Source organism: Notolabrus celidotus, chromosome 14 (assembly GCF_009762535.1).
Source record: "Notolabrus celidotus isolate fNotCel1 chromosome 14, fNotCel1.pri, whole genome shotgun sequence".
In the NCBI taxonomy this organism is placed as follows: Eukaryota; Metazoa; Chordata; class Actinopteri; order Labriformes; family Labridae; genus Notolabrus; species Notolabrus celidotus.
The window spans coordinates 18,209,212-18,223,731 of record NC_048285.1 but is presented as its reverse complement, the minus strand read 5'-3'; the positions used below and the strand labels follow the sequence as shown (position 1 = coordinate 18,223,731).

The 14,520-nt window shown below is 39.1% G+C and overlaps 1 protein-coding gene across 1 annotated transcript in view; it reads right to left on the bottom strand.

The window, feature by feature from the left end:
• The window catches only part of elna (elastin a), a 47,312-nt gene extending 37,045 nt beyond the window's left edge, over positions 1-10,267 (bottom strand). Inside the window, exon 1 of the mRNA XM_034701583.1 lies at positions 10,016-10,267. Coding sequence (XP_034557474.1) covers positions 10,016-10,091 — 76 coding nt within the window. The 5' untranslated portion in view covers positions 10,092-10,267. The remainder of the gene's footprint in view (positions 1-10,015) is intronic.
• Positions 10,268-14,520: the final 4,253 nt, after the last annotated feature.

Sequence of the window (14,520 nt, the reverse complement as noted above, 5' to 3'; positions counted from 1 at the left end):
CACTTCACAAAAGGAGTAGATGCAGATAGTACTATTTGTTATACTTTTTACAAAGACCCAAAATGAATCCACCTTGAGCAAAGCGCTTTGCACCAACACTCTCAACACCAGCTTAAAGTGGTCAAACAGTTCTCAGCCATCAATTCTTTGTTTTATTGCTATGCTAATAAAAACATTTCTAAACAATGACCCCATTTATTAGATAAACATTCTCATACACTTTCATCATCTGTGACCCAGACAGCAACTCTGAAATCTGTCCCTTGGCAAACAAATCCACCCAAGACCAAAGCAGTGATTGGGTGCACAATGAAACGTGAACACAGCCATCCCAAAAAGAGCCAGGTTGAAAAAAGGGAACTTTAGGGGCTTGATTATGAGAAAATTCCAATTGTTTTCAATTTTTCTGATGAGGTAGTGCAGTCGGAGGCCTTCCTCAGAAAGCTGCTGCTGGACATCCCTCAACCCCCAGCGACACCCCCTTGCCTAATTTCTTGCTTGATTTCTGGCTTGCACCCAGAGAAACTCCTGTGATAGTTGATCTGAATCCCAGACATGGTGGCCTCATGTATGTAAGGAACGGCCACAGCAATAAAAGAAAGGGAGGATTAAAAAATGCCTGCAGTTGTTCTGGGACGACTAACGGCTAAATCCAACGGGACCATTGAGTTAAGGCCAAAATTACAAAGTAATATTTTTTAAGGGGAAAACCTGGTTTATATCACTATAAACACAACGCAATGGAGAGAGTGGTGCTGCAGGATCACAATGATTATGTTTAATGGTTCTTACATGTTTTGTAAGGCCAATTTATTTAAACCACATGTCAAAGGCGTCCATGTGTTTATTAGAGAAAAGTGTGTGAACACTGTGCTTTCAGTTCCGTCGGCTGTCCGTGACCATTAGGGGAAGAACGTTACGTGGTATTACTGTCTGATGTAGTTGAATCAAAATTTATGACATCACCTTCACACATGCCAAAAAGTACAACGTATATGCATCTTATTAAATTTGCCGGCATATTGCTGCACTACTCTGATGACGGCTTTGGCCATTCAGTAACATAATACTATCAGGAGACACGGAGTCACTGCCAATTATTAGAGGGAAGCATTGAAGCGCAAAATTCAGGAAACACTAACTATTGTATGGGTTGTGAAGATATTTATCAAATTTTACAGGATAGTGAGTACAAACAATCATGGGATGTCTGCTTTCTAAAGAACATGAGTAAAAGTGTAGGCCTGTAGAAGGTAATAAACTCTAGAATTCAACATGGCACATGGCAAGAAGGAGGTTGGATGGAGTAACAGTCCTTGTCTGTTTTAAATATCTACTTGGGTGAAAAACAGTGTTCCAACGATCATTTGCAAAGTGGGCCAGCTTCCCATAGTTTAGGTTCATTTTTTAGCAGCAATGTAAATGAGAACAGATCCTGTGACAGCAATGCTTGGGCCAGAAAAAGGACTCCATGGGATGAATAAATTGGTGAATGGGTGGAGGATTCTTTATCCCACATGGACAGAACAGACCTAGAGACAATAGCAGTATACCAAGAACTGAAAATAATTATATAAAGGTCTTTAGGCTTAAATATAATGAGAAGAAATTATGGCCCTGGTTCTGTGGTTGATTACCAGTCAATGCAATAATGCATGTGTGTACTGTTTATGTGTGTTTGTGTCTTTTAGTGTGCTCCAGCCATTGACTTTGTTGCAGAAACCTTAGGTTCATGCACCACACGTCAAGGTAAGAGTGATTGTTCTCGATTCTGCCACTTCATTTCACAATCAAAAGGAGGATTTCCTGTCTCGGCACTGCATGCGAGGCAAAAGGGAGTGTGTGTCTGCTCCAGTTTTCCTCTTTCTTAGAATCCCATCAAGCTGCTGTACCACTTTTACAGAGTGCATTAGGTTCACTGAGACCATACATCCAAATAAGGCACACACTGACCTCTGCCAAGTGACATGACCTGCCTCAGTCAATTTGAAGATTTCCTCATGATCGTACTAATTATCCTCCTCATCATCATGTACTTATGTTCCTTGCAAAATCAGCCAGGTCATGGGAATGAGCTGGAATGTGTGTGAAAGACAAGATGTCTCAAAGAGCAAAGGGGATTAGATTTCATAGTTATCTCAAGTCAAAATGTGCCCTGAGTTTTTATAATATGATTGAGGTTTGTGGATAAAAAAAAAACCTGGGAAAGCTTCTTTTTAAAATTGCATTACCATATAAGTGGTCTGATTTTGTAGAAGCAATGACTCATATATTCAAATATGAAGAGAGAAGATGACAATTCAAAATATGTTTGCAACCGTCAACAGGAAGTGGACTAGTTAGAAACCATTATATGGAACTATGTTATTTAGCTATGGTCAGGTGCATTCAACTTTGACGAAGCAAGAAGTTAAGATGACAAAAGAAAAGTAAAAAACAAAACAAAACAAATCAATTACTCTCTGTTCCAGGCTCGAGCAGGTAATAAGCTTCACCAGTTCTAAATAATTAGAGTTTAACTTAATAGGCCTTTTTTACGACTGTGGTTAGAGACCAGAGTTGCTCTGAGTGCATTAAGAGGGTGATGATGTGCATGGACTCACAGGAATCCTGACAGTGATTTGAATTTATCTTCACTCCACCTAAGACTTGAATGTAGTCCAACTCGCAGTGGAAGGAGCGTCAGTGAGCTAGGAATGCAGCCAGTCATCAGCAAAAGGAGAATAAGTCAAGTGGATGTGTAAGGTACAGTGTCCAGGAGTAACATACTGATAATTCCTGCAGTGTTTCAGTGTTAATCACAGTATCTCTCTATTGAGTGTTGGAACTATTGTATAAATTATTCCCATCAAGTAGGCTATACGGGTCTCACATGGACTATGTCTGGAATTCATGTCCCTTTGTGGGTCAAAATGCAATACCTCTCTGTTACTATTTGGGATAAACCAGGGTTATCATAGGCTGGTCAAGACTTTTGAATAACCATAGACATTTTTTATACCAACCAATCAGTAGAGTAGCTTTTGGAGTAACAGGGATATCAAAACTACCTTCAAATGAGCTGCTGTCCATAGGGCTGAAAGGTGCCTATGTCATGGGGGAGTTGGTTGCACAAATATGAAAAAGTGCTAGAGGTGATATTATTAATTTTAAAGAAAATAGAACGTTTCACAGATCTTGGGAAACTTAAAAAACTGACATCCAGAAATTTAAACTTTACTTATCATGACGTACAAAATAAATGAAGATAAAGAAAATGAGAAAACAGATCTTAACAGTTTGAAGTGAACTTGGGGATGACTGCTGAAATGTGTATCACATGTAGGCGAAAGTCTACAAACATTACGCTGGAGGACAGCTTAGAGGGCTATTTAGAAAATAGTCTGCCAAACATCATGAGTGCTCAAGTTCTCAAAGATGTCATTCAGTGAAGGCTTTTGTTACAACCCAGAAGTTTTGTGGTACTTTTTTTTCCTTTAAGGATGGAAAATCTCATCATGTCCTGACATTTGACAAAATCTAACAAGGCAGCACAATTGCTGCGAAATTTCATAATCAGAACTCTTTTCCAAGTGATTTTAGTTTGTTTGATACAACATGAATAGAACAATATGTGATGGGCTCAAAGGCTTTGGAATACAATCATATTGTGTATACAACTTCAGTGTATAGCAGTGTTTTGTTTTCATCCCTCTTAAATGACATAATCCACCAGACACGAGTTAACAGGTGGACAGGTCTGTGTGCAGCACCACAGGTTTAGGTTTTTCATCATGATTGGACTGTCAGCTTGGAAAGTAGGTGAGCTAGGAAACGTTGAGCTGGACGGTATTCAATTTGATATTCCACCTGAACATCCAAATGTAGAATAAAAGCCTATAGAGTGAAACAAATGATTAATGCATTTATTTACAGGGGACAGTCTTTGTGAGCATTTTTACAGGTTTAAAACCCTTCATGTTATAAGGGAGGTAACTTGACCCCAAAATAATGACTGAATCAAACAGGAGTTTGGAAACTCTAAGTCAGGACTTGTTTTGTTATTGAATAAAACTAAAGCCAATTCCTGTTTTTCCACAGCACTTCACATGTTAATGACAGGTTTTACAATAGCACTTTGTGTCTTTAAAAAGTTTTACTTCATTGACAACAAGCTGCTGAGTAATGTGACATTTCCATGACCCTTTGCAGAGGTACTTTTAAAAGTTGGCCTTTTAAAAAATAATGAAATGCCTTAAAGTTGGTGGAAACATGTGCATATACCAAGGTGTTAGTCCATACACAAGACACACACGTGAGACCTCACAAACTTAATTATATATTCCCTCCTTTTCAAAAGGCTAATAGGACCATTAACAACTATGATCACACCACTTTGGTCCACATAGATTTAAGTCCTGAGGAAATATGCTCCCACTGTTTTAACAACCTGCAGTTACACAATTTTACACCACTATTTCAATCACTTTCAATGGCCAAATATCAACTGTTGTTTTCAGACGTATCCAAAACCACTGTCCCATAAGAGGAGGTTTGGTTCTCACTTCTTGGAAAGCTGTCATAGTGCAACCCCGAGCAACAGTGCAGTAAAGTAAACACTGTGGTTCCTGGCACCCTTGCATCTCGCATTATCAGACATGTGACAGCTGGCATACTATCAGTCACCCCTTGCACCATCTAGTTTCCTCTGCAAGTTGGAGGGTGGAGGAGGAAAGTGTGGGGATCATCAAAGAAGTGCAAATTTTGATGGGAAATCAATCTTACTCTCTCACTCACCTCAACCTGACTCCACCTCTCATTCTTTCACTTGCCAGTAGTAGCACATCAGTTTGATGTATGCACCAGTAAATAAACTCACAGGTTATACGGAACCTGTCCTAATTTCGTCATTGTTCAATTGCTCGCCTTTTGGTGTCTTGGGAGATGCCAGATGGGGAGGCTGTTTATTGTTTGTTTAATTTGCTCAATTTACATGCCATACCTATTTGAGAAAAAAATGAGCTCACAAATGAAAAAGTATGACTGAGTTGTATAGATACCATCCCTGCATTGTCTGTCACACTCCACCATCTCATCCCGAACTCTCTCTTCACTGCTGCTGGCATTATAATGCATAATATACTGTATTATAATTATCTTGCCGTATTATATTATGTTATATTACATTATTATTCTAACTACAACTCATGGTCATATTGCATTCCCACATTACTTTTTATTTATTGCTTAATATGTCATTACGAACCATAATCACATCATGTCAACCTGTCACTACTGAACATTGTTAATACTGCCTGTAATTTAAATTCCGTTGTAACATTGTACATATCTAAATTGTATTCTAGCTTTGTTTATCTATTTTTATTTTTACTTATCTCGTTTTATTTTATTTTATTTTATTGAGTTTTTACTTACTGAAACTTCTTTCTTGATTGTACTTATGTCTGGGTTGCTGTAACAACTGAATTTCCCCCCCGGGGGATCAGTAAAGTAAAGTAATGTCTTGTCTTGTCTTGTCTTGTCTTGTCTTGTCTTGTCTTGTCTTGTCTTGTCTTGTCTTGTCTTGTCTTGTCTTGTCTTGTCTTGTCTTATCTTATCTTGTCTTATCTTATCTTATCTTATCTTATGCTGGAGCAGGCATCGCTGGATTTCCAGTTTCTGTAGGGGGACGTAAACAATGGCCAAGCTTATAGCAAAACTGCTTCTTTAGCATCCACTTATGATTAAAAAAGTTATGATGGAATTTAATCATTTTCACAGCACCTAAAAACTGAGCGCCCCCCGTCATATACTGAAAAAAAAAGAAGCAGAACTTCAGCGCTTTGCATTGTGGGAAACAATACTCGAGGGTGCGATCCATACTGAGACATTTTTCTGAATCAGTACGTCATCCAGGTTGTTTTGGTATACTGCAGATTTTGCTCTTGTTCACATAATACATACTAGTACATACTTCATTTTGGCCACTCAGTATGTACTACTAGTATAGTAGTCAGTTTTTAGGACAGCCCTAGTCTCATCAGCTTTAAGTTCAACTCCCAGCCTCGACCCTTTGCTGCATGTCTCCTCCCTGCACTCTCCATCCAACATTTCCTGTCTCTCTTCAGCTATCCTATCAAGAAAGGTAAAAAAGCACTTCTAAAGAAAATTTTCTGTTTGCAAATCTGTAACCTTGCAATGGCATTACCTCTCTAAAATAATACAGCTAATGAATCATTTGAATCATAAAAAATAGCTTGTCTGATAATCATATTCATGAATAGGATTTTAGGGATTTAAGGACAAAAACACTTCACACGGCCTAACAGTGAAAACACAAAATGTACAATTCAAATGTAGCCTATGGGAGAAGTGGATATTTTCACCAGTAGTTGTAATTCCAAAACGAAACAAAAAACTTGCACAAATGCTGTTTTGTTCTGTTCAGACCAACTGACTGATGCCAAAGGCCTAAAGGTGCTGTATTACCCCCACCCTGTCTCACAAAGAAAGCATCCCAATAAACAAAGAACAGACTACAATGTTTTCATTTCAGAGTGGTCTGATTACATAGACGTCATGTGTTTTCATCAGAATTTCACTCTGTTCAATTTCATTCTATTTTTATTAAAACAATATTTTTATGCTTATATTGTAATGTTGTTTGTAAACCAAGAGGAGCTTGGACATGAGTATGCAGTAGGCAGTGGGATAAGATGAAAACATTCCTCACAGGAGCCATTTGAGATTGCTGGCCCAGTGAGAGCGCTTGAAGCAGACCTCACAGCCTGGTGAAGGCTGCTTGCAGAGTGGCTTGAATGAATCATCTGAGTTAATGTGCTCCTTTGTTGAACACTTGGCACTGGTTGACTACAGAAGAAACATCCCTGTGGGAGATGTTAGGACTGATATTCATCTACAAAAAAAAGAAAAAGGGTAAGAGCTACCCATTTTATTAACAGATGCTTTTTTTGTTGAGGAGTCACTACAACATCAGGTTTACAAAAGGTAAACTGTAACTATTAAAAAATGATGTGAATGGTGCTTCTGAGAGCAACTTTCACATTTGCCGTGCAGTCCTTTGAAAAATGCATCTACTACAACAACCAATCTATCCCACACTTCTGGTCTGATTACAGCTCTAATGCAGAGTGTGACCTCCGATCCATGCAACATGCTTTGATGTAAATCTGCAAGCAGTGGATCTAATAAGCCATTCTCCCAACACTTTCCCAGGACTTGTGCCAGAATAAGACACAAATACATGGAAAAAACTGTTCTTTCACAATAGCAAACCTAAGTCTGTGATTGTAACCAAAGGGCTTCTTCCCACATGAGTGTTGAATGAGGTCACTTTGCTTAAAATTACACCAAACTTTTCTACATCAACAAATTAAAATGCTTTTGCGAGTCCTGCATTGAAGAAGTAGAAGTAACAGAACAAAAACTGTACTGACTAAAGCCTTTTGAGTTTACACAAACCGCACTTCAAATGGTCTATTCCTTTAATTGCAGTGTAAGCCTGTTGAACACTGGGGTGCCTCTGTGTCACATTAAACCAGTTTGCTGTGGTTGGCACTCAACCTTTCCAGAAGACAGATCAGAGCCAGAGGTGTACACAACACACGCAAGCACTAAAGCCTGAAGCACCACTTGCTCAGGGAATTAAGACAATCAGTTTGGGTATCTACCAGCAATGCTGGGGTAACACTGCAATTCATCACTTGTGTTTGTGACAGCAAAATCATGCCATCCAATATGCATTAGTTAATCCACAGCCAAGCAATTGTCCCTGATTAATTCATCAAATCCTCTGAAGTCTCAGAGCTGAACCTGACCCGTGCCAAATGAGGCAAACTGGCTTCCAGGAGTGCTTAAAAAAACATCATACAACTTCTTGACTTCTTTGGAGACTTTGAAGGAACATGGCAGCTATTTCCCTCTTAATCTCCTACTGGCTGCTCAGAATTGTGCTATTTAATGTGTCAGTCATAAATGCCAAACTCAGGCAAAGTACACCAGTTAATATTTTACCCTGTCAGAGGAAAACGTATGTCAAGGGAAGGAGTAGATGAAACAAATAAGTGATAAGGGCATTTACAAGGTATAATAAATAACATAAAGCAAACTTATGAGCCTACTTTTATTGAGGCAATAAGGGCATAAGCTTGATTAAATTCCTGCGTTAAGGAATCTACTCAAAGAATGTTATCAACTGTCTCAGCCTGGGTTTGATTAAGTTATCAAATGTAGCAATAAAAAACAGAGGCAACTGAGCCCAAGCTGCTTCAACCCAAATTCATAACCTCCAACTCACTGTGACAGATGTTGCCTGTTTGCAGAATGCAAAGTAAGCCAGCCTCCTCCATAGTAAGAGGTGGAGACACAACAAATACACTACAGTACCTACAAAGGGTCATAACATCGCATGACAGGAGGCTAATTTATTTGCAAACTCCCTCCCAGATGTTTCCTCTATCACTGTAATTCATTTACACGTGTCGATGGAAATCATTTAGACAGCCTTTGCACTCCATATCTTAGTTCAAAGGGTGATATTTTCAAGCATTGGGGGGTTTTTTGTGCAGAGGTATTAATGACAGGGTTGGGTTTTCATGAGGTTCATGTTACTCATAGATAACTGACCCTTCAACCACTGTCAGAACTTTTTCAAGCTGGAGAGCTTAGACACAGACGGAACCAGTTTGTGCGTCACAGAGATGTTTGATATGGATGGATTCAATGTTCGCTTGAGATCAAAGTTGTGCTGCTAAGCCGATATTTGTTGGCTCCTTTACCTGCTATATATCTCTGCTTGAATGCACCCTTAAAATCCCAACTGAAGAGTGGCTGGCACAGAAAAGAAATGGGAACATGTGTTAAGAAATAGAAAAGAAGGGAAAATATTTTTTTACATGATACAATCGAGGACCTGCATAAACAAACTGGGTATACTTTGTTATTGTGATCAAATAAGATTGGGTAAAAGAAAAAGGAAAAAAAAAACAGATGGGAGAAATTGCTCTTTATATGGACAAAATATTTCTTTTTGGAAACTTGGAATCCAAACACAATGCATCTGATTAGACATTTGGAAATTTGGAGATAAGAAACATAAACAGCTGTGACTTAAAGTAAATAATTACAACATGAAATCGACTTGACTGCAGCATATCCAGCCCAAGATGCTTAACATGTTTTCCAGGTGAGGGCTAAAAAACTCAAGAGAATCTCAGCCAAAACACGGACAAAGATCAAATCACAGCAATGCACAAAAGGCCAATGCAAAGGCTGAATGAGAGTAAGAAGAAAGGCATGCACATAACCTCTCAGTCTTACTCTCTCCCTGTCTGAATACATATCTCTTGATTTCAAAGTGCACATCATGCTAACCCCTCAAACATGCATGTTGCTGCTCTGTGAGTTCATTACAAAACAGTCTTCTTACTTCTGTATAAGACTCTATCAGAGCTGTTAAAGGTCTAGAATAAACTGTCTGTCCAAGAGGAAGTTCATCAGGGTTGAATTTCAACATTATTACTTTGATTTGTGAAAAGTTTGACCCGCTGGGACCTTCTCTTCCTGACATGCATGAGGATGAGGCTGCATGAAAAGGTGTTTGTGCAGATGAAACAGCCAGACTAAACAATCATTGAGTGTAGAATGGGGAACTTGCAATATGAGTTTATTTAGATCACCACACCAGTTTGCAAGCACAGAAATGTCTCTTTGAGGCTATAACTGGGATAAGCCAAAGAAGACTATCTAAACTAGGATTAGATATATCACTTTTATTCAATCTATATCTACAATCATGCCAGAAAATGAAAACATAACTTAGATGTGACAGAAAAGAGTTTCAACTCAAATCATTGATACTTTATTACTAATATGCATTACAAAACTTTGACATTTTGGGGTATTCGGTCTGAACTCTCCCAGGTAAAGGGGAGGCATAGACATAAAATGCACCTGTCAAAGGCTGTGGCTGATGCAGCAAAGATCACGGCTCAGTTCACCTGTAGCATGCACTTACCTCCTTGAAGAGAGGGCTGAATCAGTGCAAGGAGGAAGAGTCCCAAGAAGAGCAACAGAATGTTTCTGTTAGCCATCTCGCTCCAAAATGCACCACCCCTCTCCCGATCAGCTGGTTTTATTCTCTTCTAAATAATTACCCCAAGCAAATAATCTTAAGGATGAAAGAAATGAGGAGAAAAAGGAGAAAAAGACAGGGACTATGAGTAATTAAGAGAGAGAAAGGACTCTGGTTCAATGGATCACTGTGCTTTTTTCCTCCTCTATGTCTGGTGTTGCTGTTTTTATTCTGGTCACTCCTGCCAACAGCACAGATGCTGCTTGCCAGCGAGGAAAGAGAGAGAGGGGGAAAGAGAGACACACAGGGAGTGAGAGAGAGAGAGAGAGAGAGAGAGAGAGAGAGAGAGAGAGAGAGAGAGAGAAAAGAGAGAGACAACCCTCCCTCCCTCTCATCCAGAAGGAATTGAGCTGTCTGCCAAACATTTGCATGGATACTGAGTGGACTTATCTATAAGAATCAGAGGAGAGACTGAAGCACAATCCCAGATAATTACTTGTTCTTCATAGCTCTAATTTTCTGATGGTTTGTTTTCAACACATACGTTTTTTTCTGTATCTCGCTCCAAAATTCTTTGAGGGAGAGAGAAAATAACAGCACTATCAGCATGTGTCCACAAAATATCGGAGCAGGACGTTACAAAGTCACTGGCAACGTGAGTGAGCTGGAAACAGCAATGCACTGTGTCTGGAAGTTTGCAGGAGCCAGTGATTTGGGAACAATACTTTTATTAAACAGAGGCCAAGCTGCATCTTTATCATTGGTACAATAACAGCTCCTCTTTCATGGGGATACTTAGACTAGGGTGATGTGTCTGTATCATCAGACCAACAAAACAAAACAACAACCATGAAAAGCCTCACTATCCTTGAAAGTTTGTGTTGCATCATCTCTTCATCTACCAAATATGATTACGAAAATCACGTTAGAACATATTTTTAACGTCTGACTGCTCAACGGTTCCAAAGCTCTTGTGAATGTTGCACTAAAGCTCTATCAGGACACATCCTTAGAACACACCTAACTACTGACAGATCTACCGCTGTCCATCTGTTTGTTCTGCCCTGGGACACATTTTTGGGATTTCAAGTAAAGAAGTTCAGCGGACTTTTTACTGGCAAGAGCTGCAGCCAAAGTCATTACTCCCTCAGACACAAACCTGACAGACTGGGCTGTTGCATGCATGCTAATGGGGTCTGCTTTCCAAGACACACAGTATCCTTCATAGTAATGACGTTTACCATTAGTGGTCATAGTTGATTTCCTTAGCATTAGGTCAGGCAACTTTACAAAAAAAAAGCTGTTATAAGGAAAACATGTTTCTGCTTGACCTGTGAAGTAGAGTCACACAACTATAGATAATCCTGTAAATTTCTCTATTTCTCATTCATACAGTGTACAAAGAATCTGTTCCTGTGGTGTATTACATTCGTCATGCTCCTAATTTTCAGGTAACATTGAGTGTGAAACATTTTAAGACCTATGTACGTCATTGAAAGATTATTCAATAGTTTCTTGGGTATTCTAAAATGTGTGGAAAAATCACTGTTTCTATCAAATCCTGAGGAACTGTGGAAATATAAAGACAATCATTATCATTAGATTGAGTCTGGACTGTTTAAAACTCAATGGCCAAATTGATTGAAGTGTGACCTAAATGTTACTTGAAAATCATTGTACTCCGCAAAGGCTGGTGGCAAGAACATAAGGCAGCCTGTGGACGTTCCAGACTCCAGCTGCTACGGACGTGCTGGACTGCAGTGCAATTCGTCTCATCACTATCATCGCCCTCTCTCTCTCTGATTCTCCTCTATCCCTCTTTCCAACTGCAACTCGGTCAAAGCACACGGCTGTCTAACATGAGTCTGGTTCTGCTTGAGGTTTCTGCCTGTTAAAAGGAAGTCTTTCCTTGCTGCTGTAACTAGCTAAATACTGCGAGGTGCAATGCTCATGGTGGATTATAATGAGATAAGATCGAGTCCTGTCAGTAAGAGAGGACTGGATCTTATCCTTTCTTGATGTTGCATAATTAATTTACACAGAGTAAGGTCTAGACCTGCTATGTTTGTGAAAGCATCTTGAGATAATGTTTGTTGTGATTTGGCGCCATACAAATAAAGATTGATTGATTGATTGATGATGATAAGGTGACACATGAAATAACTACATGTACAGAAATGAGGGGTCCAAGTTAAGTGAATACAAACATAAAGCCAGTTCAGCAAACCCTATAAAATCTGAACCTGTTTATTGATCTGGTTCTATCAAGCATGCAAGGAGAAACCTCAAAAATATTCTTTGTAATCCAAAATATGCTCATAATTTAAGATAAGAAAAGATGGCACATCGCACACCAAAGGATTATTAAGATTATACTGTGTACCACAGCGAGCTTGCTAGAAATTAGCAATTACAAGATGAGATCCATCAAACTCTAAATGTACTTTTTCAACTCGACGAAAGCTGTCACTGACCAAGTGGCCAAACTAGTTTTCTCCTCCGATTGTTGGAAGCTAATCGAGTTCAAATCATAAAATATGGACTTAGGGTCCGTGACTTCACCCATTTGTTTCTGATGGGCTGTTTTGAGGCAATCGGCGGCGGCAGCCATATTGCTGCTGTCGAGTGATTGTGACGTAAAGAGGCGGGCTTTGAGCCTCCTAGCCAACAGCTACAGTGTGTCTCTCATTGGAAGAATCATAATCTCAATATCTTTGAAATTGCCACGTTAGAAAAAAATTCACCCCCTGTATAGTGAGAGCCCATCGAGAAATGAGCTATCCAGACTACACTTTTGTACCAGGCTGGAACCATGTTTATATCTGCTGTAAAGATCATCTTTTTCCCACTCATGTGTATGTGCTTCTGGAGCCAGCCTCAAGCGGCTCTTCGATGAACTGCAGTTTTTAGCAATTCCGCATTGGACTCATATTTTTAGACCGGAGGTTGCCGCTTGGTTCAAATCAGCAAAAACTCCTAATGTCTGAGGCAGACATAAGTGTGTGTACTGTATCACTGCATTGTTGTGATTTGATGACACTAACAAAGTCTGCTCTGCTTTCCCCAGGGCATACCTGACATAGATAGATGGCCAGTGCAATCTAACATGCAACTCAACTTATAATTTCACAAAATATTCCTACATCATAAATGCTTGAATGATGATTTCAACCAGTGAAACATCTGTTGTTTCAGTGAACTCATCAGATGACCAAAACCACAATGAAAGATTCCAAAAATCTACAATAGTCAATAACAAGGAAGCATTTGAAGTGCTCTCAGAGCTGCTTGTGATTCCAGTAAATCATTAGTTACTATCCAGACATCAGAGGGACACTGACCTAATACTGTATCCTGCTTGATACTTTTTTTTCCATGTTTGATTTAAGACCAAAAACCCCAGCTGAGTGGTCTGTTTGGGAAGCAAAAGTGTACTCTGGATGAGAGTCATGTTTTTCTCCGTGTATTTAGAGTCTAAATTTCTATTTTAGCTCATGTCTGGTATTTCTCCATTGGGCTGCACCTTATGGTGTTTTTGCCAAAAATTAAAAAAAAATCATACTGTAGGTACTACAATGATTTTAGTCACAAGTACATAGACATGTTTAACATTCTTTTTGATACTGTGGTGTGGTGTAATTAGTCCAACAGCAGAACAAAGCAACGCAGTTTCTTTAAATGCACATTTTCTTTTAATTTGGACAGATAGATCAATGAGACAGACATTTTAAGTAGCTATTAGACAGGCACTAATAATGCAAAGGTTGTCCTGTTGACCAGTCCCAGGTCATTGGCCAATTACATCCTCTGATTATGAGCCAAAGTTCAACTGAGACTACGTTTCAGAGTACGACTTGTCTTGTGTGTTTAAATCACTTCAACAGTTTGGACCTTCGTCTGATTTTGTCACATAACATTTCAAAATGAGCAACAGCTTGCAGGCATCTTTGGTTCTCTCTTGGGGACAGATTGGGATTACAAAAGACCCTCGCTTTAATTGCACAACATCTGCAGGCACAGTTGGCAGAGCATCACAGTATAATCCACTTTAACCTTCAAAGTACTTTTGGCTTTTGGCAGAAGGGAAATGAAGTCTGTCAAGACAGCTTCTGAGGTCATCGCCAGAAACCATATCAGCTCACTAATGTTGAACAAGTATAATAAATTGCAATGCACAGTAGGCTTTACTTACCAACAGATAAGCTGGTATTCCTCAGCTCCAAGACTTAATGACAGAATTTAGCCAATTAGTTAATCTTAGAAAAGCTTTGCATCTAATGTCAGATGCAATTTTCCAATCTTAATTGATTTGAGTCAACAGGTTTTGAATTTGCCAGAGTAAAATGCAATCTAAAGTGCTAAAAAAAAAAAAAGATTTCAAACGTAATGAAAATATGTCATAACAATTTTCACTCTGTTAAAAATCAAACATGTATTCAGCAACACAA